The 25,026-nt window shown below is 36.0% G+C and overlaps 3 protein-coding genes and 1 non-coding gene across 6 annotated transcripts; 2 read left to right on the forward strand and 2 right to left on the reverse strand.

Moving 5' to 3' along the window:
* Window positions 1–393: 393 nt before the first annotated feature.
* On the reverse strand, window positions 394–5,443 carry LOC113664220 (eukaryotic translation initiation factor 5A-1). The gene is made up of 4 exons (XM_027179812.2): window positions 5,408–5,443; window positions 4,080–4,255; window positions 1,603–1,707; window positions 394–1,107 (listed from the first exon to the last, which is right to left on the reverse strand). The coding sequence occupies exons 2-4, from the start codon at window positions 4,242–4,244 to the stop codon at window positions 904–906; spliced, it is 474 nt and encodes a 157-aa protein (XP_027035613.1). The 5' UTR covers window positions 4,245–4,255; window positions 5,408–5,443; the 3' UTR covers window positions 394–903.
* A 91-nt stretch (window positions 5,444–5,534) lies between these two features.
* Window positions 5,535–11,947, forward strand: LOC113664247 (protein LZIC-like). 3 transcript variants are annotated; one of them, XM_089214372.1, is made up of 7 exons: window positions 5,535–5,612; window positions 6,309–6,413; window positions 6,698–6,833; window positions 6,948–7,046; window positions 8,371–8,466; window positions 9,569–9,650; window positions 10,834–11,947. In XM_089214372.1, the coding sequence occupies exons 2-7, from the start codon at window positions 6,313–6,315 to the stop codon at window positions 10,890–10,892; spliced, it is 573 nt and encodes a 190-aa protein (XP_089070498.1). In that variant the 5' UTR covers window positions 5,535–5,612; window positions 6,309–6,312; the 3' UTR covers window positions 10,893–11,947. The 3 variants fall into 3 exon arrangements, with proteins under 3 accessions (XP_089070498.1, XP_089070497.1, XP_089070499.1); XM_089214371.1 differs by having other exon boundaries at window positions 5,583–5,848; XM_089214373.1 differs by lacking the exon at window positions 5,535–5,612 and having other exon boundaries at window positions 6,150–6,413.
* Trnac-gca (transfer RNA cysteine (anticodon GCA)) lies at window positions 10,118–10,194 on the reverse strand. Its single transcript is given in 2 exon segments — window positions 10,118–10,153; window positions 10,158–10,194. It is a non-coding gene; the product is annotated as a tRNA-Cys (tRNA).
* Window positions 11,948–13,455: 1,508 nt separating the features above from the next.
* Window positions 13,456–24,703, forward strand: LOC113664218 (calsyntenin-1). Its single transcript, XM_027179811.2, has 8 exons — window positions 13,456–13,629; window positions 15,390–16,075; window positions 16,399–16,645; window positions 17,727–18,011; window positions 19,404–19,930; window positions 20,616–21,275; window positions 21,531–21,805; window positions 22,696–24,703. Exons 1-8 carry the CDS (start codon window positions 13,551–13,553, stop codon window positions 22,916–22,918), a joined length of 2,982 nt encoding a protein of 993 aa, XP_027035612.2. The 5' UTR covers window positions 13,456–13,550; the 3' UTR covers window positions 22,919–24,703.
* Window positions 24,704–25,026: the final 323 nt, after the last annotated feature.

Raw genomic sequence — 25,026 nt, forward strand, 5'->3', positions numbered from 1 at the left:
TCACCCTAACTTTCTTCATGTCATGAAGCATCATTTCATTTCCCACTCCCTCCAAAGAAACATCCTTTGGCAAAATGTTTTGTTTGTCTACCCTCCCAAGCCAGAGAGTGACCTGTTAACTGTCCAGAACTTATTAACCTCTACTTTGAGCCCAACCAGACAAAGCAAAATCTGATATACTCCTCAATCATTGAAAACTATTTTTGACTACATGAATGAAGATGAAAAAGAAATCCAACCTACAAATATTTTATGCTCAAACGTCGATAGTTATTGCTCACTATTTCAACCTTGCATAGACACCTTTCTCTCGTCAGCACAGACTGTAAGTCCTCATGCCAAAACATGTAAAAGTTTTTGAACTTTCTCATAGTATTAAAGAATCAAGCACCCTTATGCAAACCAGAAGTTTATTGCAAGAATATGTTTCCTTGTTACTCCAGAAAACCTTCTGCTAATTCAATTAAACCATGGCAATATTAAAGCAAGAATTCTGCAGTCTTGAAAAAATACTACTCATTTCACCTTCACTTGGACTGAAATGACAACAATATCAAAGAAACGAAACCTTGGACCTGCAAAAGCAGTACACCATTGGCTACTATGGTAGCTTTAAGCTTTCCTTTTAATAGTCTTTTGTTTTGTTCTACCCGAAACAATGGAAGAGTTAATTGTACTGCAATAGCTGAGATTAGTTACATTTTCAGAAAGGAAACTGCTCACTAAACCTATTATCATTGAGAAGCCAAAAGCTTGTGGTAAGGCTAGGGAAAGAAGGCATCCAGTAAAAAAAAAATTGTGCAATTGCTCTCTTAGAATGGTCTGTTTTATTGTTGGTTTTTTTTAAATCTTATTTTTTCTTTCAATGTCCATAGCCTGGATTGCAAAAGGGTGTAGAGTTGTTTACTTGGTCAGCGGGACTACCTTGCTACCAATAACCATTTCTTCTCCCATGGCACTTAGAACAGTTACGGACACAATTTCACCATTTTCATGTTTGGATCTTATTTCTTTCCCCACATCGTTCTCTGGTAATTTCAAGTCCTCGCGCACACCATTATTATCATTCATCAAATGCAAATATCCATCACTCTGTATATCATTCACCTACATGGAAAGGGAAGCAAGTAAATACTTCTGTAATACCTCACACATTTCAAAAGCTGCTAGACACTGACACCCATTCACTTCCAAGATCTTATTAGTAATTTTCCTTACTAACTGATATACAATTCTTATAATTTCTTTCCAATCTTCCATACCCTCCTGCTCTTTATGCACTTCCCTCAAAGTAAATAGTTCTCCTGTTGCAAAAGATTGGCGGGCTCTCATGCAGCCTAATTAAAATTCTAGGTATCTTAAAACAAAAACACCTGTTTGATCCCTGGTTTTGAGGCACTTAAAATAAATTATATTTTATGTTGCCATTGCAGGTAACTGATTAGACACAAGATTGTGGTTACTAGCACTAGATTAAAGGTAGGTATCACAACTTAAGAACCTAAAAAACCCACCAAAGTTTACACACATGTGACACAATCCTTATAAGCTTCACCACCAATACACCCCCCTCCCCCCTTTAGGAATAGAAACAAAAATTACCTGGTAGTCCTCACGATTGACATTAGGCACATTCATGTTATGAGTTGAGGGACAGATGTCTTCATACTTCTTGCCAGTGAAGATATCAAGGCCTACCAAATGAACCTTTAAGAGACAACAGTGTGTTGAGCTTTCACCCTTTACACCCTAACATAAGTATGCATATTCTCCTCACTGTGCTGACAAGGAGAATTTGTTTAACAATAAAGAGCTTCTTCAGTTATTGATCATTTCCTTTGTTCTCATGACATTAATGTGTGATTCAGGGTTGATATCGTGAGGAGAAATTAGTTATTCATCATTCTTAGGGCATAAAGGGTTAACCCTTTGTATAAGTTATATCATGATTTTGAGTGCAGTTTGGTGTAAATAAGCACTAGTAAATTTTTCAAAGACAACAATTGCACAAGCTTGTAGGGCAAGTGCAATCTGTAGTCTTAAATAATTTAGAAGTGCTTATTTACACCAAATTACAGGAGAAATCATGCTCTTACTTATAAATAATTTGCATAAAAAAGCATCACAGAAAGTAAAGACAGATGAAATTTTGACAGAGCATGCTATTAGTTATTTGCGCACTTACAACTTTGCACTACTGTTGCATGAAAAATGCACTGGTTTTCAACCCATCAGAAGCACATAATATTTTCATGTACCATGTTAACACCCTAACATCAGTATCCATGTCCTCGATACTCTTCTCTATGCATTTCCTTCAGTAACGACAAGGAGAATTTGTTTACCAATCAAAGCTTTTTAGGTTGGTGATCATTTCCCCTATTCTTGCGACCTTTAAGACTGATTCAGCAGTATTACTATGTGGAGAAATTAGATGCTGGTCAATCAAAGAGAGCAGCACAGAGAATCTATATACCAATGTTTGGGTGGAAATGGTTAACCCAATCATGCTAGACTCCTAGTCTTTTACAAAAGCTACAACCTCCTTACTAACGATGCTACATGCCAACTAATGGGCACACCTGGAACATTTTAACTGAAAATTTCTCAGTTTGCATGGAATCAGAGGTGTCCACAATAACTTGGCAGCCAAATATTTCTTAGTTGCCTTGTACTTTCAAACATTTACTCATTAAGGTAACTGGACATTTTGCACAAGTTTTGGACCGTTCGCACAATTCTTAGTGGTCATTTTGCACAATAATTATAAGTGAGAAACATCAATGTAAAAGGTATACTGATTGATACTGATAAGACATTTCACCTTCACAAGATCCAATGGCGAGAACGTAGACATTTATTTACGTAATAACTTCAAATAGCATGTTTTTTCGATCTGTAAGAGTTTCAAATAAAGCTATTGAAAACTTGCTTCTTATATCTTTGTTATATAATGAAAATTAGGCATACTGGTAATACGTACTGCAAAAATTGTTCAATGTTAATAACTCGATATTCAGAGAGTGATTCACATCGAATGTCGGCGCGTGCAAGTGTTGTGATTTGACAACTTGAACGTGTCAGTGTAGGTAGTAAATAGTGATCTTGTAAAAAGACAAACTCGATCTGTAATCATTTAAAAGATCATAAATTTTAATATATCTATCAAGTAGTAACCTTTCAAATTATTCTAATAACAATTACCTAAGCGATGGAGAGTTCAGTATCGATCGTTAATCGTCATTATAAACGACTGTAATGTAAACAAATGATTTCACGAAAGTTTCAAGAATTCAAAATAATTCAAAGATTATACACTAGCCATTCAATAAGTAATCATATAAGATTAAGATGAAAACAAATAAAGAAATCTAAATGTACTATAGCTTAAATGAATGTAGGAAAGGGCTAAATTTCTACGAGTCTTGACCGAGTAGCGAGTTAAAATATGCATGATTCGTCGGGTAACATGGCCGTGAACTTGAATTTTATATATTTACACAGAAATTTTGTAAATAGGTCTTTTCTCCTTTTAAATAAAAAGTGAAACAGTTTGCAGGTTTTTACTTTGACTTCAGAGGAGGGAGGATTGGTGACAATTACTTTCGAAATCAACATGGTGTCCTTAGCGTTGGGTTGTCATGTTCGTATGTTTGTAGTGGATGATGTCAAAACTAAAAGGTTTTTCGTTTAACAAAGGAAAAGTAAGAGAAGCAATCATTTGAATAGGGAGTTCTTTACATTTATATAGAGAGAAAGATTTGTTCCTTTCTTCAGGTAAGAATAGTGATCGCGTTCACAAGCGTTTCGATCTAGTTGAAGTTATCACATAAATAAATGTCTACGTTCTCACCGTTGGATCTTATTGAAAGTGACATGTGAAGGTGAAATGTCTTATCAGTATCAATTAGTATACCTTTTATATTGATGTTTCTCATTTATAATCATTGTGTGAAACGACCACTAAGAATTGTGCGAACGGTCCAAAACTTGCGCTAAAAGACTTATGCGAAATGTCCTGTACTCCTCATTAACAGTTATGGGAGGGGGGATTTTTTACCCATAACTCTGCTAGATACCTTAGCATGGCCATGTTTCCCAGTCTTTGAAGTGGACATCTCAACTATTTTGCAGGGACGATTTTTCATGACAACATAACCATTCTTGCGAAGGGCAGAGCATTGCTGTGGATAGGTGTTGGAGGCCCCAGATTCTCCTTGTCCTTCATACTCATCATCAGCCATGATAACCGCAACTAAAAAAAGTTTACAAAGACCTTGTTACATCTCACTGAAACATAACTTCCTAAGGAAACTTTTCCTCAGTCAGAAGTTTCATCAAAGGGAGTTGTTAATATTTATGTTTGAGATTTCCAACTTAAACTAGAGCAGAACAAGAGGAAAGCTCAAGGAACCATACAGAGGTTGACTCTAGAAGTAACATACTGCACAAATAAATACTGAATAGCGCAGCAAAAATTATGTTCTCATTTTATATATTTATTTGTTTTCTAATCACCGCATATAAGAAAAAGGATCAACCCATTGGACAATTAAAAATGAAAATGTAGGGAAAGGAAACCTTTTCTATCACACTGTTCATCGGGCAGTGAAGATTTCAGATTTCATCCAAACGTCACGGTGGGTAAAAATGAATGATTCCGATTTCTTGCAACAAAACGGAAAAAAATACAAAGGTGACCCCTTAAAACTTTTTATTTAACCTTGAATTTCACCTAAAAGGAATACTTCTGAAATTTGTAAGTTAATTTAGAAGATTTGAAAGACTAGATTCAAAAGTCAGCAAAAATTGAACCTGGGGGTTTTATTCTACGATTCCCCTAATATTTGGAAGTGGTATTCGATGATGTATTACCGCTGAGACTACTACCATGGATTATTTATCTTAAATGGGGCTTCATTCAACAAGGAATCTCACATAAACTACTGTCAAATTCAAGAAAGCACAAGGTGGGTGACGATTCGCGTTTCCGCAAATGTCGGGCAAGATTTTCATATCACGTGCAGGGCTTGGTAGAGGACCGGCTTTAATTCATATTACTGGGAAATAAATTCAAAAAGGCCTGAATAAAACATACTCTAAAGAATAGATCAGACAGATGTGGAATAAAAGCGACCGTCCCAAAGAATTCATGTTAATAAAGGTTAAAGATCGATACATCATATAGTAAAAGCGAGCCACTTCATTAACTTCGTCGTACGTACGAAGGTCCTTACTAAGAACGACCTTCGATATTTTATCCCTGAACTCAGCATGCAAGAGCAGCAATATTTCGCCATATAATGGCCGAAAAAATGACAGAATAGTAAGAAATAACAAGTAAATTTTACGATAACAGCTGGCAGCCCAGTTCTTGACCCACAAAACAGTGAATTCAGGCACTTACCGTTGAACAGTGATTCTCGCAACGTGGTTTAGAAAGGAAGGCAATGGGGTCTGTGCCTTGCTGAAGGGGGGTGCTTTCAATTGCTGATTGCCCAATCCATGACGGAAGAAGAGTAGAAAGTTCTCGTATGTGTGACGGAAATGACATCACTGCTGATTAAAACTCTTTCAAAATTGCATATTGCGGCAAAAATTCTACGTTGAAGGTAAACGATAATTTCGTAACCCACGGTATATAGTCCCTGGTTGGTATACTCACAAAGAAAAAAAAATACTGAAGAATTAATACCTCCTTTATCATCTGATAATTTTGATTGCGATTATCAGCGATTTCGTGCCCTACGTCGGTGGACTGGGATTTAGTTTTTGGATCGCTCGGTGGGCTTCATTGATATGGTGCAGCTTCGACATTTATAGAGTGATTTTGGCCACAAAAGCTTCAGTAATTCTCTCTTTTTTTCTTTCTTTCAATTGTTTAAGTCGTGTACAATATGTACACGCACTGTACTGACAGGGGAGCGTTTGAAGTTTTTTAATAGTAGATGGTTTCGTTATACTTTTAGTACTCCTCTGATTTGAAGAGTTAACAACTTTTTGCCTTCTTAGTTTTTAAGTAATACCCCATCTCTTTACTTCCAAAAGAGGAAGAATTGCATCGTTTAAATCAAAGAGTTTTTTCAAAACTGCTAATCATTTTTACATCCGAAATCTAATTACCATTAATTCTTTTTCTTCAAGGTATTTGCCTATTTAAGTTTTTGCATTGACTTTAGGTGCTCCTCCTGTGCCTTTTTTTTGTTCTTACTACATTTTGATGTCATCTGTGGTCAATTACTAAACAGACACAAAGCAAAATGGAATCTATTTGTTCGATGTTTACCGACATCGGAAGTTATTTGCAGGAATATGACATCCAGAGGGCAAAGTGAGACTCAGAAATTAAAGCAAAATCTAGGAGAACAGCTTGATCGCCTTGTGGCTCAGCTGTCTGATTTGGAAGAATGCAAGTAAGTTGTTTGTTTATTTATCACCTTTTTTAGTTGGTTCAAATAGGATGTTCAAAATTTTTATCTTAAGCAAGTGTCAGTTGTCAGTGATCTATTAGAACTGATTACTGATGAACTGATTGACTGAGTGACCAACAGACTGGCTGGTTGGCAGGACGATTGACAAACATTGACTGAATGACTGACTCACTGACTGACCAAGGTATGCAAGAATCCCAGTTTTAAATCATCTGCTGCATAGAATGTCAAATTTTGTGACCTAGTGATCCTTTCTTTTTTTGAAGGGAAGACTTGGATGAGGATGAATATGAAGAAACTAAGAAGGAAACAGTGGAACAATTAAAAGAATTCAAAGAAACCTTGGAAAAATTTGCAGCTGGAAATGTGACATTAGTCGATGAAATAAGCAGTATGCAATTGGTAAATTTTTTATATAGATCTTTCAATTCTCACCCATTTTATGTTGCATATTATGTCTAGAGATTGAAAAACAAATCTGAATAACTTATGACAAATTTTACATTCAACTTACAGGCAATTCAGGCAGCTATTAGTGAGGCTTTCAAGACACCAGAAGTCATTCGTTTGTTTGCAAAGAAACAACCTGGCCAATTAAGACAGAGACTCTCAGAGGTGAGAACAGAATGGTTTGATCATGAAATACAATGAAATCTTAACTTATAAAATGGTTTAGTGCTATCACTGTGCTATGATCTGGGACATTATACAAATGATCACTTGAGAGTGATGTTCATGCACTTCCTGTATATTAGACTCCTTACTAAAGATTCAGTAGAGTGGATGTAAGTGTTCTATAAGTTACAAACCAATATTTTCCCTCCTACATTTATGGCCTAAGTGCAAAGCATATAGGCCATAAATCCAAGAGGAAAATACAAGGTTCCTTTATTTACAATATGGACAAGAAAAAGAGGCAAGCAAGGTATCAGCTATATCTCTGTGTTCAGATGCAGGGAAGGAATTAAATTCAAACAAACTTTTAAATTAAGTGGGCCATGCAAAAAAGTATGGCCCATTTAATTGACCAGTTGTAGTGCATGTACTTGCCAAGAGAACTAAAAATGATGTTTGTAAGATATTTGCTGTATCTCTGTATGTATATACCCAGGTAAAAATATAAGGTGGGATCCCGTCAATCCCACCTGGGATCCCAGGTGTGTCCCAGGTGGGATCCCGCCTTTTTCAGGTGGGATCCCAGGTGGGATTATGGAACATCCCACATGGGATCCCACCTGGGATTATGGAACATCCCGCGTGGGATCCCACCTGGGATTATGGATACAGGGAAAGATTTCAATTCAAATAAATTTTTAAGTTAAGTGGGCCATGCAGAAAAAATACAGCCTAGTAAATTGACCAGTTATGGTGCATGCATGTACTCGCCAAGAGTACTAAATGAGGTGAGTAAGATGTTGGCAATATCTCTATATTCAAAATCAACTGATTTATAAAACAAAATACAAGCAATTTAAAAAGCTGATTGGGTCAAGAAAAGCCTAATGAATTTACTAAAACTGACAAGACAATGACACAATACAATGCCAAGAATGGATTGGTGAAATAACTAAAAATAAGGATCAAATAAACTGTGTAGTCAAAAAGCAAAAAATTAAATCATGATAACATAGGCAATGACAATTATTTGCACTATAATAATTGATAAATTAGACAAAAAACAACCTGAAAAAGTTGAATCTTGTGTGGCCAGACTCTGGCTCAGGCCCAAGTTGCTGAAGGTCAGATAACGCCATCTAGTAAATGAATCTCTATCTGGTGGACATATGCTATACATTTTGCTATCACTTAATTATTTGGTGGATAGCATTAGCTGTCCTTTATACAACTGGGCCCTGGTCCCTAAACAAAACAGGTCCTTTTCGGGTCTACACTCATGCGTATGACAGTCAGTAAGCATGCATGATGTTCCTTCTTTCAGATGCAAAGAGATCTCAAAACTGGACACCTCAGTCAAGCAGCATACACACAACAAGCTGTAGAGATTTTAACAGCTCTGAAAAAGCTTGGAGAGCAGGTATGAGCATTGATAGTAAATTAATTTCACCTTCTCACTCCCAAGACCTTGACAGCAATCCTTCTCACTGTCTGCAATACTTTTCTGTAAATGTTAGTTCTGAGAACTTGTTGGTCAATTAAATGTTATCTCTTTATTAATCATTTTCTTTATCCTCATGACCTGTCCACTTGTGCTAATATTGTTTGGAGAAATTTCTCCTTGGTCAAAAGGAGTTAAAGGATTAAGCTTGAGTTGAAAATGAGTATACTTTACTCCCTTGACTAAGTGCCCAAGCTTTGATAAGTGCTCTCTTTCCCCCCCCTCAAATGAGCACCCTTCTTCCCCCTCCTAACTGAGCACCCCCCCCCAAATGAGCACCCTCCCTTCCTCTCCTAACTGAGCACCCTCCACCCCCAAATGAGCACCCTCTCTCTCCCCTCCCCAATGTGTGCCCACCCTCAATGCCATTATATCAAACAAGTGCCCCCCTTCAATAAGCAATCCACCTCCTCCCTTACTTTTCTAAAGAGTAGGAATACAAGGGTAACCTGTTTTTATTGCCACTTTGTGTATAACTTTGCAAGCTTCAAATACAAGGGAATCAGTACAGGTTTATTATTTCTTAATAAGTGCCCCCCCCCCCCCAGATGAAATATCCTCCTTTCTTTAAGTGCTCCTCCCTTTCTTTCTTAGACAAAATTTCAAATAAGTGCCAAGGTACTTTATTTAGAAAATACAGTACGTAAAAGAGTAACTGGCCTCCAGTTTCTCCCCACAATATCACCCTTGAATCAAATGGAAAAGTCATGAGAAGAAATGAAATGATCACCTATTTAAATAAAAATGACACTCTTGATGGTCAGACAAATTCTCCTTTTCAGCACCATAAAAATTGTAAAGAGAACAGTGTGGAGAATATGAATACTTAATATATGAGGGTGTTTAAGGTTAATGGCAAAGAACAAGGATTTGGTTGGGTATCACTCACATGATTCACATACAGTTATTCTCACTGTTGATAATATAAGCATTTCATTACTTTTACATCATATTGAAGTCTTATATTCCTCAATTTTCTCTAAAATTTTATTTGAACTCATACCAGTAAATCCTTTTTCAGCTGAAGCCTCAAGAAGCTGAATTTCTGGCTGAGAATACAAATGCAGCATTGAGCTTGTTTGAGAAAGTTTCAGAGAACATGGGTAAAGTGGATTTTACATAAAATTATTTCTATCAAGCAAAGTGCTTTGCTCATATAATAATTTATTTATTAGAATCAACTTATTAAGTTTTTTTTCAGTTTTAATTTTGATTGCATGTTATTTACACAAATAACACACATATGTGTACAGAATCAATTGCTTTGTGCCCTACAATATATACATTACTTACAAAGATTTCTGACATCATTAACAGTAGACACAACTAAACAGTCATAAAGCTATAGAAGAAAAATTAAACACCACAAAACAGAAACTTATAGTACAAAACGTGCCTAACACTCTCAATACTCAACTGCTGGATAACTTCTCTTAAAACTGTCTGCATTTGTAACAAAAAAAACCAAACTAGCAAACAAATGCACAGTACTAGTATATGAATATGAAAGTGATCTTTGCAGTAATGAACATCACTTAAGCAGTAGTGAATATAAGGCCTCAAAAAATTCAGGCCTGTATGGGATTTGAACCCATGATCTCTGCAATACCATGCAGTGCAGTGCTCTACCAACTGAGCTAACAAGCTAACTGGGAGCTGGTCATTATGTTGGCTAGTAATAAACCTGTGAAGTGATGAATCAATGACTGTGAACTGCAGATTAAGAAATGAATGTGAAAGAGTATGAAAAAAATTCAGGCCTTATTTTCACTGCTGCTTAAGTAGTTTTCATTACTGCAAAGATTGCTTCCATGTTTATTTCTTAATGTGCAGTTCACATATATGATTTTAATATATTCGTTAGCACTAGCATAGCTTACAGTACAGCACAACACAACTTTTTAAACTTATTTTGCATACTGAGGGTATAATGAATTAAGTGCCATCACCTTTTCAAGTTATGTGAGTATGTGATATATGAGCCAGTAAATATAGACTTAAAATAATGATGCTACCCAATAGCTATTCTTTGTGTTAAATTCCAATATCTGATTACTGAGTAATTCTCCTTGTTAGCTTCCTCATACTTCCTTGTTAATCAGTTAGGAGAATTTGATGACATGTCAAGACAACTTTGTCACAACAAGGAGTTTCTCTGTTTTTGCCATTTGTTTATCAGGATTATATGCTCTCATTGTAAAGAGATGTTACATGTTAATCTTCTAGAAGTGAAATAAAAAGGGTTTCCTAGTTCTGATAGTATGATCAATTTTTTCATCTCTCTAGGAACTGGTGACAAGCTACTCAAGGTTGCTGGTTCACAAGTAGAGGATGCACAGAAGTGAATTGAGACATGACTTTTGTATTTTGTTCATCATGATTTAAACTGCTGTTTACCAGGAATAGAAACATACAAACAATTTCTTTCTGTTTTTCTTATAATTTCTCAAATGCCAGTCGTTGTAGAAATAAGATCAGGAAAAGGAGGAAGAATTAATTTTTTTTGTTTTTCATGTAGATAATCTATATCATGAGATTTCTGAGATATCAAACGAATAGTCAAAACCTAGAAGTAATGGTGAACTGGGTCAGTGTCAGCTTCTGAGCAACTGGGTACTTACCCCTCCCCTGACCCAACAACAGTCAACTGGTAACAAGTTAAGAGTTAAGTTGGGTTAGGTGCAGGGTGGGTACATGGTTGGCTAGATACTGACATTGATCCAGTGAACCTTTAACCATAGTTTTGACTAATGACACAAGCAAAGCACCAGCACAATGGCATGCATAAGGTAAATATGCAAAGTGAAAACAAAAGACAATATGCACTGTAAGCACTATAAGCACAAGGAAAAGGAAAAAATTCTGATGCTTGTGCTTAAGCTTGCACTCGTGTTTATGCTTGCATCAAGGCTGTTTTCACAGTGAAATATGAGCTGTTGTGCTTGCAGTATTTGTGCTTGCACTTGTGCTTGGGTTGATAGTAAAAACCAGGTGATAGACTTTACCTTTAAGCAGTCAGGATTTTTGGAGAATGCACAAGAATTCTATAAATTTTGAGTCAATGTTAAGTGATTTCAAAACTTTTCCATTGTCAGCAAGTGTAGCTTAACTGATTAAAAGTGTGATCATTTGGATAGGAAAACTGAATTTTTTGGTCAGGACACAAAGTATAGTTTTCTCACTGCAGGATTTTACATTTAACTGAGAACTGCCAATGACCAATTATGATGGCACACTCTCAGTACTTAAGATTAATTTTACCAGGGCTTGAATCCCAACAAAGTATCCCAAAATGACTGCAGTCATGAAGACTATATTTAAAATGTTGCATTTTATTATCATATCAGCAATAATCAGCAAATGTTGTGCAAAACTAATTCAATAAAGGTTGTGTAGCAGATTTAGAGTTTTACTTTGACTGAAGGGACACCTTGTTTAAGAGGGACTGTTAGCAAAGGCATCATGGGATCAAGGTTATTTTTAATCATTCAAAAATTTCATATTTACTACCAAATTATCAAACAAATTTTTTTCTTATACCAAATTATAGACACGCTTAAAGAAAGATTCCTGCCGCAGATCAATTTACAGTCTCACCAGTAACCTTGAAATCCCAGAAATTATTAACATGTAACTTCCCCTAATAATATCCATTACATTATCCAGCAAACAGGTAACGATAATATACTCAAACTTATCAGGTAGAAGTTTTTTCTTGATGTAACAACAAATTCTGTTAACTAATTTACATGGAACCCTCAGGCAGCCAGAGGGGAGAATTAACAATGAGGTCTTGTGAGTAGAAGGGTCAAGAAAACCCTGGAAACTTTGCAAAAGAGGGGTAAAAGGAATTAGTACATGTAGGGAATATTTAAGGGCATTTCCCTTAACATCCCTCCCTTGTGCTCATGCATAATTACACATTGCCACTATTCTCTTTGCTGTAATATCCCTTTTTAAATCACTTTGTGTTAATGGAACACCTGATATTGCACTGGTTATATTGGTGTATTTGAATAATGCATCGGCGATCAAGGAACTTTATAAACCGAAAGTAAGGCAATTGTGAATATTTATTGACGTGGGTTGAGTGGAATTTCTGGAACATAATGTCATATTACTGAATAATCAAGAAAATTTTTGTAGCGGAAGTGAAAGGCAATTATGATATTTGTTGTCATAGGCTGGGTGGAATTTCTGGAACAATGTAGTATTACAAAATGATCAAGAAAATTTTTATAGCAGAAGTGAAAGGCAATTGTGAATATTTATTGATGTGGGCTGGACAAAATTCCTTGAACACAATGTCATGTTTCTAAATGAGTTAATCATGTCAAAAGATTGTTTTTAGATGCCACTTGGCGGAAAATTTTATTCATTATTTCTCATAGTCTTTTTTATTTTATGGTGAATAAAATGTTCTAAATCCTTACAGCTGTTCCCATTGTTTTTGTTATTTTGCTTGTTGTTTAGTTTTTTTTTTCTGTAATAAATTCAAATGAAATATCGTATTGAAATCCAACTTTGCAAATTGCTATTATCCTCGGGGATTTTTGAGACAAAATTTTATCATCAAAACACGTAACCAAGTTGAAATTTTCCTTTTCTGGTTGTGAATATTGTCAATATTGTATTTTCACTGTTCAGTGTATATGGGTTTTTTTAGCAGGTGACGAAAAGTGATGTACCATTCCCTGTACTTCATCTCCCTCAGTCAAGAGACCTTCAACTAACAGGTTAATTTTGAATGCATGCAAATCCAATTTTAGCTTCGAGATAGCGTCTCTTTCTAAACTCGCAGCTTTTGTTTTCAAAACCACAACTTCCATTGTCTTTATGATAATGTTCCCCAATGCGGGTGTGAAAACATGTGATCAGTGACGTCACGTTTCTTTGGCTAGAGCGACGAAAAGAACCCGAGTATTGGATTACAATTGAAGTTAAAGACTTTTCATCGACGTTTCTTCTCAGATTTCAAGTAAGGGATCATCTGAAGGCCGCCCATGTCGCCGCAAACGACTGTTGTATTTTTCCTTGGCGTTTTGGTAGCGTTTTGCCTCGGCCTGGAGTTCGAGGAACGCGGTGAGTTTGAAGTAAAGTTGGTTGTTAAATTCGAACGCGCGTTGGCGATGTTTGACAGTGTGTTCTCCTCATGTCGCATGTTGCGAGGAGTGGATAACTCAACTATTCCAATGATCTGTACCTTTCTGTGCGAAATACATGTTTTTTGGATCGTTCGATATTCTTTACCTGTGGCAAACAATTTATTTGATGTAACTAAGGGTTGTTTTTAGTATTTTATTCTTCCTTTAATCGCAACGGGGTTACTGTATTTCATTTTGTACGTAGTGGGTTTCTCCTTATCTCGAGATGTATATTGCACTTTCCACGCTCTTCCAATGCAAATTTTTCTTTTATCTCCCACGAAGCACTCAACGTTTAAAATTTTTTTCTTTTTTCTGCTAAATACTGATCTGATGTGCCCAAAAGTTTTGTTTGCGACTTTCAAATATGTCAATTCCACGCCATATTGCATGCAAATTGCAAAAGTTTATTATTTTCGAATCACTTGATTTACCTACGAACCTTTCCATATATATCTTAGCCGCAATCTTTCCACTTTGTGTCTGTTTTCACGTAGTATCTAGTTGTCCTATGTGGAATATTGTCTTTTGAATTCAGTAAAGAACTGCTTTGTCAGCGAACTATTCACTTCGAAGTTTCGTCGTCTTTGCGAAATCTCCTTTCTCGAACAATACAATGAGTAATCAAGAACGCGTGAAAGCAGACTTTAGCGCATTAAATCCACCCAAAACCCTTGTAGGCTCCCCTATGTTGTCTAGCATTTTTCTTTAATACATTTTGAAGCATACGTTCGGAAAATGTCGATTTGCAAACTCAGTTTAGACGTATCTTCGTAATATTTGCGCACACAACGATAAACTAATTGCTTTGCGCATTGAATTCTTTTTACGCTCGAGTTTTGACCCAATTTACACTCAGTCTGTTGGTGAATTTACTGCTTAGACTTGTCACAAATTGGGCCATATTACGCTGTTTGGCTGTTTTAAACTTTTCTTATTTGTAACATGTTGGCAGATAGCCCATGTTCAGATAGATTTTTTTCTTCACGATGCGACAGTTCTTGCACTTTGCTTACCAATTTTCATCAGCGTGAAATTCGTTTAACAGGTTATCTCTTTCCGTTTTGCAGATTTTTCAGAGTTGAGAGGAAACTATAACGGTTTCATGTCTTGTTTTCTTCACAATCCCCTGTAGAAAAGTTAGAAAAGCAATCACAAGCAGAATTTCTGTAATTTGTTTTCTTTGAGTTGAGATTGAAAACTATATGGGCAAAATAATTGTGTTTTTGTCGCTGTTTTTTTTTTTTTTCACCAGGATTATGTGTTTTTAAATATGTTGGCGTTGGATTTTGGTATCCAAATTATTTGAAAATCCATCTTATATTTTACCATGTTTATTTGTATGGACCCAAAAAATGCTGTTAAATTATTCCTGAACACGTATTGTTTTCATCCGTTATAGCAAAATGGTCAAGCTTGAGTTCCCCTGTTTCTTACACGCCCTTAAGCCATTTTTAAGTTGTCATTGGTTTGAGATTTGATCAGTTTGAATTTGGATTTGAATTTTTTTTACTTCAGATTATTTTGATATTGATGTCACATTGGAGATTAAGGAAAAATTCAAGTCAAAACTGCTTTCATATTATTTAAGACCTAAACAGTTTGGCTGTGACATACTTATGTACAAGATTATTTAGCTGATGTTACATGTTGTAGTTGTGAAATTGAAATCAGTTATTTCTGTTATATTATCCACAGGATTTGATTTTGTCCAAAAGGAGTATGCACGTGCTATCACGGAATACCATGCTGTCAATAAAACTGTGATGCACATCAGAGCTGTGGGATGTGAAGGGCCTGTGAAGTATACCATAGCTCAGCCGGATACACCTTTCAAGATCGATGAAAAAGGACATGTTTGGCTTGTGAAGAGACTTAACTATGACAAAGCAAGTTCCTATCTGTTGAATGTGACAGCAGAAGTTGGAGATGGGAAATGCATTGCCTACACCAAAATCCACTTTGAAATTTTGAACATGAACAAGCATGCACCACAGTTCGAATTTGAGAAGTACAGTTGTGATATTATTGAGAATACCCGAGAAATGAGGTTTAATCCACCCATGAGGGTTCTGGACAGCGACAGTGGAAAAGCAGGAAAGATAAGCAGTGTGAAAATTGTGGAGTCTGGCCTTCCGTTTGTGTTCACTGTTGATGAGAAAGGAAACGTCCAGGGGAGGGCTACTAAAAACATGGATGCAGAAGATATCACAGACTACTTCTTTGATATAATTGCCTGGGATAGTGGAGAGCCTTCAAAATCTTCCTTCCCTATCAGCTTAGAGTGCGAAGTTGATGATGTGAATGAGTTTGGACCGCATTTTACGCCAGACACTTACCAGGCTAAGATTGCTCGTGGAAAGACATACTCTAACATCACTCAGGTTTGCGTTTACAAACATTTGTTTACATCTCCCCTTAAAAAGGTTCTATTTATCCTTTGCACCCTAATGTCAGTATGCCTATTCTCCATACTATTCTCTATACATTTCCTAATGTGCTGGCAAGGAGAATTTGCTTAACAATCAAGAGGTTCTTCAGTTATGTCATTTCCTGTATTCTCATGAGCTTAATGTTTGATTCAGGGGTGATATTGAATGGAGAAATCAAATGCTGGTCACTGTCGGGGATTAAAGGGTTTAGAACTTATTGATTGATAAATTAAATTTACCTTGTAATTAAAAATCTATTTTGTTCAATTTGTCAGGTCTTTGCTGAAGATAAAGACATTGGTATTGTCAGTGGCAGAGTTTGCAAGTATGTTATTGAAGGCTTCAATCTTCCATTCAAAGTCAATGATGATGGTGTTATCAGCATTGATCAGCCTCTGGGACGCGATGCCTACGATTTATATGAGTTTCAAGTGGATGCTATTGACTGTGGTGGACAAATGTCAAAGAGCAGTGCAAAAGTAGCAATCTCTGTAGAAACAGTACAACCACCTTGTGCTGAAGGTCAGTTTTGAGGATGTTGGTGTTTACAACATGATTGGCAGCTGAACCTGGTATATTTGCAAATTGAGAAATATTTCACTTTTGTTTATTAATAATAGATAAAAGAAGTCTAGAAAATTATTGATGGAGTTTCTCTTAAGAATTAATGAAAAAAAATCTTTTCAAAGGTAACACTTTGTTTTGATCTATAATTCAGCAAAAGCTATGACAAGGATATGAAATTTAAGAAAATTGAGCTTCTTTAAAAAAAAAAAAAATTGTTGGTGTTAAATTCATTGTTAATTACATTTGCAAGAGAACAGATTGAAAGGAGCCTATCAGCAATGATGTGTGGTCTCAACATTCAATTATTGTTTAATGTACGTTGGTATTCCAAAGGGAATAAAAACACAAGGTTGGACAGATATCAAGTTTTGGGATTCAACAATGACAGGGTGCCAAAGCAAACATGTAACAGATTATGCAAATGTGTTTGATAGCAATGCACAGTGATTCTATCATGTTACCTGATAAAGATTACATGTGATAGCGATGCAATTTCATAATAAAAGCTAGTAATTGAATAAGATAATTTGTTATTTTCAAGTACATTGATAGTGTAAATTGGCCATCATGAAGAATTTCCAAAGCTGAAATTTGTGAGCGTTAGCCCTTCGTTAAAGGGAAGAGTATTCAGAGCATTTGCTCTGATAAAACCGCTATGGCTCAAAACGTCAGCCTCAGAAATTCTTCATGATGGACAATTTACACTATCAACTCAGGTGATAATATCCAATTATTATCAAATTATCTTATAATATCCACAACCTAGGTAATGCCACAGTTTCTTTAGAAAGTTTACCCCTTTTTGAATTGAACATCCTCATTCAAATTATCGGTAAACTGATAGACTTCATATGCTAGTTGATCAGTAAGATATAACTACATGGTACATTAGAAAGTTTTGAGTAGAAGTAGTAAAGAACTCAACACTCTCCAATTCTAGCAGTCCACACCAGAACAGGTTGTAGTTTTTATATTTAAACCAACCTGTCTCATTTCTCCAAATCTGACTGATTTGAAGTTTTCATAATATCTTCAGAGTTTGTTGGACCAGCTAAACACAAGTTCACCTTACAGCAATGCACTGGAAAAGTTTATGTCACCCCTGACATCACCTTGAACAAGTGTGCCAGAAAGCAAGAAAAGGGCAAATTCTCTGCGAATGTCAGTCTGGTAACCGAAGCAGGCATGGGCTGTGACAGAGAAACATTTGAAGGATCAGATATGTTTACCCTTTGTGGGGCAAGCAACTTTATTGATCTGCTCCCCAAACCAGGAGTTGGCAGGGAATGGACAGAGAACATTGCAAAGAAGAATGAAAAAGGTAGGTTTATACTGAAATTGGAAACAGCTTTTAAACAATTCTGATTAAAGTATGTTGCTATGTTAGCACATTACTAAAATTATTGGTTTTGTGAACAGTTTAGTGTATTAGTGTAACTTCTGTCCATTTACCTACGCGGTAGATTACCCACATCGTTCAATTTTTGCAACAACAAGGAAAAAATTTCAACAGATTACCTGCACTCAAAAAAACAAAAGAAAATTGTCCACTCACACAAAGTTCCTTCATTGTTTTTGTTGACATGATATCCTTTAGCATGCAACTAATAAATTTTCACACTTTAAGTCTTCGCTGTTGCATTGAGAATGATACCAATTGTAAAAATCTGCTCTAAAAAAATTGATATAATGAGATCTATAGAGTTGGAGAAATCTTTTGGAATGGGAAAATACTCTTTACCTCAAGGCAGTGCTAGCTGAGAAAATTTCTGTCACACCAATTAATTATGCGGCCCCATGAAATGAACATGTTGGCACCATTTTCCGAGTGAATTGCCCTGAAGCTAGTCTTTTCACAGTAGTTGATTTCTTTTATTTTCAAGTTCACTTCCTTTGTAAGTGAGAATTGTTTTTTTGAACTAAACAAAGAAACAAGCTGTGAAATTGATAAGGTTAGAAAGTAAGAGTACGAACAAGATAATAGCTATGTTATCGAGTTTTGTATGTTTTCAATTTGCATCGGCTTTCATCGAGAGCAATAAAGTGTCTTATTAGAATGAGCAATCTGAGTGAAATAAATGAGTTATTGCACAAATTTTTGAAGAGTATCTGTAGTGGATCTTATCACCTGTTTTTTTTCCTGTTTATTGTTTTAAACTACACTGGAGGCTTTAGAAATTATTGTATTACCTGCACCTTCCTATAACCTGCACCAGCAACTGTTTGTAGAAATATTAAAAGATTACCTGCAGGTTATTGGCCGAAAATTATAGCATATGAAATTTCACTGCAACTTTTTGTCTTTTTTCTTTCTGGCAAACAATTAATTATGATTATCAGTTGAGTGAGGCAGGGAAAAAAAAAGATTGGTGGCTGGGTTTTTTCTGTGAAATAACAGTGTTTGTCGCAGGAAAACTTCCTCGTTTCCTCTGGCAACTGAAATTTTGACAGCCATGTCTCACCAGTTATCAAACCTGAAAACCTGTCAAAAGTGGTTTTCAGACATCTGTCATGCCTCACCTAACTGAAATTCATGTTTGTACATCACTGAAAGGGACTTTGAAGGACTTGCTGAATGTAGCTTGCAGATACATAAAATTGGGGTGAATATTTTGTTGGAAGTAATGATCAACTGTGCAAAGTATTTTAGTTGAGTAGAGCATCTGAATTTAGAGGAGTGTTCTCATATTTATTTTCATCTCATTTTTTTCAGATGCACTTGGCTTTTCATTCAATGGGAAGACATATGTGGACATCCCTGATGAAGTCTTGCCAGATGACATTGGTGACAAGTTTACCATCAGCACATGGATCAAGGTGGCCAAATCCAAAGGTCGCCAAACTATTGTTGCCAACACTGATAAGGAACGCCTCGACCGTGTACATTTCTCTCTGTCTATATATGGGAGCAAGCTGATTTTTTTGCACAAACGTGAGGCCATACACGCTAACCGCGATGTCTACTGCAATGCAGAATTTCAGTACAAACCAGCCATTTTTGATGACAAATGGCATCATATTTTGGTGATTGCTGACGGCTGTGCTACCAAGATGTATGTTGATGGAGAGCACTACGCAGCAGTGATAACTGAAGCAGACCGAACCCTCCACAACTCAAACCTGAAAAATAAGGTGACAGTTGGTGCCCGCTATTTGGCAAAGGAGGGAGTTTACACTGATAGGCTCACAGGATATTTGTCTGGACTTACAATCAGGCCCAATAGCACTCTTAATGAACAGGTAGGACCTACTTTTCTTGTTTGCTATTTCTGCACCCATTCTATGTGCAAGTGAGAGATATAAGGGCTTATCCCTTGTACCCTTAATGCCTTAACTTCCATAAGTGATCAAGACAGAATTTCTCCTTGCATTCTCAATACAATATCAAGCAGACAAGTGATGAGAATAGAAGAAATATCAATTAGGTGATTATAAGTAGACCAATATCAAATTCTTCGAACTAACATCATGAAAATCAACAGTAAGGACGATTACTAAATGAGATATTGGGAGTGATTGGCTTCTAATTTCTCCTCAAAATAATCACCTTTGAATCAAATGTAAAGGTCAGGAGAATAAAGGAAATGATCACCAATTTGAGAAGCTCCTGATTGTCAACAAATTCTCCTTGTCAGGACCACAGGAAATGTATAGAGAGCAGTGTGGAGAATCTGCATCCTAATTTTGGGTTGTTTAGGAATGTATGGGATGTTTATTTTTGTTAAGAATAGTTTTCCACCTGCAGAGATCATAAAGAAAGTAAAGGGTTTCAAAACTTATAAATGACTTACAGAAATTTTTATGTAGGCCAAATTGTCCACAGGGCCCTTTTTTGTTTTGTTTTGTTTTTTTTGTGTACCTTTTACAGTTCACTGTGTCTGTGAATCCTGCTTTCAACTGAATCAATGTTATTTTATTTTCACAGGTTCTGGGCTGTGTGATTGGCTGTAAAGAACATGTGAATGTTGATGGCCCTCTTCCTCCTAAATTCTTGGCCAAAATCATTGATTTTGGAAGTATCGCAATCACTGGGGAAGGATCACCTAGTGACTTCATCAAGGCCTTGCAAAGTCTTGTGTACATTAATGAGCGCATGGTGCCAACACCAGGAAAACGCTCAGTAATCATTGAGGCCAAGATTAATGAGAAACCATTGGCAACCATCACTGTGGACATTAACGTTGCAGGAAATACACGTCCTGTGATAATTGTTGAAGGTTTGGATGCAGACATTGGACTGAACTGGGCGAAGAGAAAGGTTGTAAAACAGAAAGGTTTGCGTGTGTTTGATTCCCTGGAAATCGATTATGATGCTTGTCCAAGAGATGACGAGTTCTCTCCAATCGACAAGGTGCGCTTTTTGGATGAAGCAGTGGTGAAAGTTAAGCCGGCCTTCAAGAAAGGAGAAAGTTTTAATTTTCCCACAGGAATTAAAGGACTGAAGGAGAAGGGACTGACTGTGAGTTTCAACAACGAGGAGCTTGTCATTCGAGGAATTGCACACTTTTCAGAGTATGAAGATGTCCTTCGACAGATGGTGTACGTGAACTTGGATCCAGATGACCTGATGCACCTAGAGATAACTGTAAGTATTAATAAAAAATTTGAAGAATGCTCTGAGGATTTTCTTACAGAAATGCTCCGCTCCATGAATTATGTGCTTAGAGCCTTTTAACTCCCAGAAGTGATTTACATGTAAGTTCACTCTATAATATCCAGGTTCATCTTGATTTATTACCAAATTCTTGTAACTAATTTACAAAGAAATGAGTAGGATAAAGATCTGTTTCATCTTCACAGAACAATATGTGACTGTCTTTTTTTTTCTTTCATCATGTAGGTGACTTTGTCAACCCTGAAGGGCAAATGTAAAAGTGATACAGAACGACTTAACATCAACACCATTCACTCTAACAGAGGATTCAAAGACTACAACATCAAGTTTGCCGAGAACAACCAGAAGGAAGAGATGATGCCTGGTATTGTTTCTGTGGAAGCTGCCACGGGCAAGAAGTCATCAAGTGGTCTGTCCAGTGGGGTCATGGCTGCAATTATCGTTTGCAGTCTGGCTGTTTTTGCCTTCCTTCTTGTGCTTGGCATCTTCAAGTACAGACAGTAAGTTTAATCTTGATATAACAGGGTAATTTAGTATTACCAACTCAGTTGATAACATAAATTGGCCACTGTAAAGAATTAAAAGCTGATATTTTGTGTGTTAGCCCTTTGTCATTGCTCTGAAGAAGTCCTAATGCTCAAAATGTAAGCTTTTAAACTCCATGCTGGCCAATTTATGTGTCATCTACTCAGTTGAAAATACTTAATTCTCTTACCAAGGCAGAACCACAGTTTCTTAGTAAACTTACCACCATTAATCTTGATTAAGTGATAGTGTTAGTGTTATAATACTATATGTAGATCAGGACCCCTATAATTTTACCTAAGATCAACCCATTAGCTCCAAAGAGTGACTAATGTAGTTTCTTCTTATGTTATTGCTGTGGAATCAAACATAAAGTTCATGACAATAATTGAAATGATTGTCAACTGAAGAAGCCCTTAATTTTTTCATGAGGTCTCTTTTTCATTTTCATAGGAATAGTATAAGGAATGGTATGAATGTTGTGAAATGCACACTGATTTTAGGCGACAAGTTAAGGGTTAAACTTTTCAAGATTTCGTGCTCATGTTATCAACCTTTATTAACTGATAACCAATGAAATGTTTCCACCTCCTCCACCCAGTCATTTGAGAATCTAATAAGTTTGCTTGGAAATAAATAACATAGGAATGTTTCCCCATTGAAGTTCTCACTCGAGGTTGGAAATTTATCACCGAGATAGGCTCAGTAAAGGCAGTTACATTATGTTTCTGCAGTTATAACTGTCTTTTTATTGTGTTGGGGACTGCAAAGCAAGGTTGATTGAATACATGTTTAAGTTAAAGTCTAATTTTCAAATGAAAATTGTTGTAAGAGATGTGACTGAATATTTTTTTTTTTGTAATAGGAGGCCAGAGACTGTGAAAGTCGTACCGCCTGGTGACGACAAAGAGGAGATGTACTGGGATGACACTGGTCTGAGTGGTGTGCGTATTACTCTGAATCCCATGCAAAAATTCCAGGAGCTAGACCTGAATGAAGATGGCAATAACACGGAGAAGTCTGACACTGAAGATGAGGAAGGCACAGCAACAAAAGGCCTGTTGGAGTGGGACAACTCTGATATGTAATCACCTGTGGTGACCTTGTGAAACAAAGTTTTTGTTTAAGGGTGGAAGTTTAGTATCATGGTTTGTAATTGGTTTGAAGCTTCAGGTTTTTTTTCCTTCAATTTTTTTAATTTGATTCAAGGGAGAGAGTTAAAAACAGTTAGAAGTTGAAACTCAATCCATTTTCCTTCAGGAAAGTTGGAGTAATTTTGCCTTGATTGACTGGTTGGTAATGATCTACCAGCATTTCAGTAGATTTCTGTCTGTGAACTTGAAGCCGTGCTACTGATTGTTTGAAGTTTGTTGGTTTTTTTTTGTCAGTGTTTTCTTTGCATTCTTTTCATTGATGTGGCATTAGTTTTAAGGTATTTTGTAGATTTTTTAAAAAAATACTATTTCTTAAACTTTGTTTACCTTTCACACTTGTTCAAGGTGTGTAAAAATGATATATAATCTTGTTGAGATAAAAACAGAATTTGTGATTCCTTTCTTTCCCCGTTTTCTTTTTCATTATTATGTAAGTAACCTTATAGTAACAAAAAAGAAAACTTCAGTAAAAATATCAAGGAAAATTTACTAGATAAGAAACCTATGTGCAGTGCATACCTGTTTTGTGGAATTTAAGTATGTGTTGTGGAAAGTCATGGAAATTATTGAATGTGATACTTTTGAGAATGACTCGTAAAAAACCTCATTATATGATTACATTTACTTGATTTTGGAAGCACTTTATTTTTTTAGGTTATGGGTAACATCGGTCATGGAAAATCAGGACTTGTTTTATTGACAACTCATGTAATTTTCCTTTCTGCTACTTAATAGGCATCTCAAGTTATTCAACAAGGATTTTTTTGTAATGTGAATTTGATTTTGTTAGAGAAAATGTGAGTTTCTGAAAAGTTTGAGAAAAAATAGTGGTAAGGGGTATCATGATTTGAGATTTCCATCCCTGTGTAAAATTGATTTCTGGGATTATTTTTGTGATTTTTCATTTTGTAATTGTTATTATTTGTAATGAATTAAGTGAGAACTGAAGTCATGTTATCTTGTGTTAGCTTAGGGAAAGCTCAAACTTTTTTTTACCACTGAAGATAGAGTTCAACTTTTTTTTTGTGTAAATTTAATAATATGACATTAAAATATGCTAGTAATGCCTTGAGTGTACATAAAAATAATGGTGCATTAGTTGTGCTTTGTGAGTTACTCATCATACTCTGAAAATTAGTTTGGGTGAATTGTTGGTAGAAAAACGCAACATCAGGAAAAATTAAAAAGAAAAAAGAAAAAAAGTATGTAAGGTTGAATAGAGGTTGTGATCACGATGGTATTGTAACTGTCGTAATAGCTTAAGATCTTTGATTTCTTTAACTCCCAAAAGTGATTAACATGTTAGTTCTCCTTGGAATTCCAACAAGTTATCTTTGAAGCAGGTTATGAGAACAGACAACCTTGTCAGCTTAAGGGAGAGTTTTTTGAAATAAGACCAAATTCTGCTGTCTTATTTAAAAGGAAAAGTATGGCAGTCGGCAGGGATAACTAATAATTTGATCATGGGAGTTAAAGAGGTTAAAGGCTATATATTGACTTGTGTAGGATTCGCAAAATGGGAAGTGTTGATCGATTTTTCGTCCGATGGAACAAAAACTGTAGAATATATGTAGAGGCTGATGGTTAGTGGAAGTCAGTAGAGTTTGGTAAGACCTCAAAGCAATTTTTGTTCTAATAATACAAATATAATAAAAGCGTTAACCCCCTATGTAAGGAAACATCATAACCATTAAACTGCTGCTATTATACGATGTAAAATTTGGTCCTGACTTTTCACTCCTATCAAGAAGTGGCAACGTGTGATTTCGAGATTGTTCAAGTCGTAATGTGCGAGTCATTAGCGTGCACCTGGCGAATTTTATGCAGACATTCTTCAATTCTTAGCCACCAACTTCCGCAGACCCGATTTATATCGCATCTTGAATTTATATGAAAAAAAGAAATTTTTTTTGAAGTCAAAGTTCAATACCTCACTTACCCTCCTTGCTGTCTGTTTCCAGTTGAAGACAGCGTTCTCACTATTGCTGCACAGAATCTTTTCAATGTAGGTTATATTTTGGAATAATGAATTTGTCTGTCTT

This window comes from Pocillopora damicornis, chromosome 8, assembly GCF_964200805.1.
Source record: "Pocillopora damicornis chromosome 8, jaPocDami1.2, whole genome shotgun sequence".
In the NCBI taxonomy this organism is placed as follows: domain Eukaryota; kingdom Metazoa; phylum Cnidaria; class Anthozoa; order Scleractinia; family Pocilloporidae; genus Pocillopora; species Pocillopora damicornis.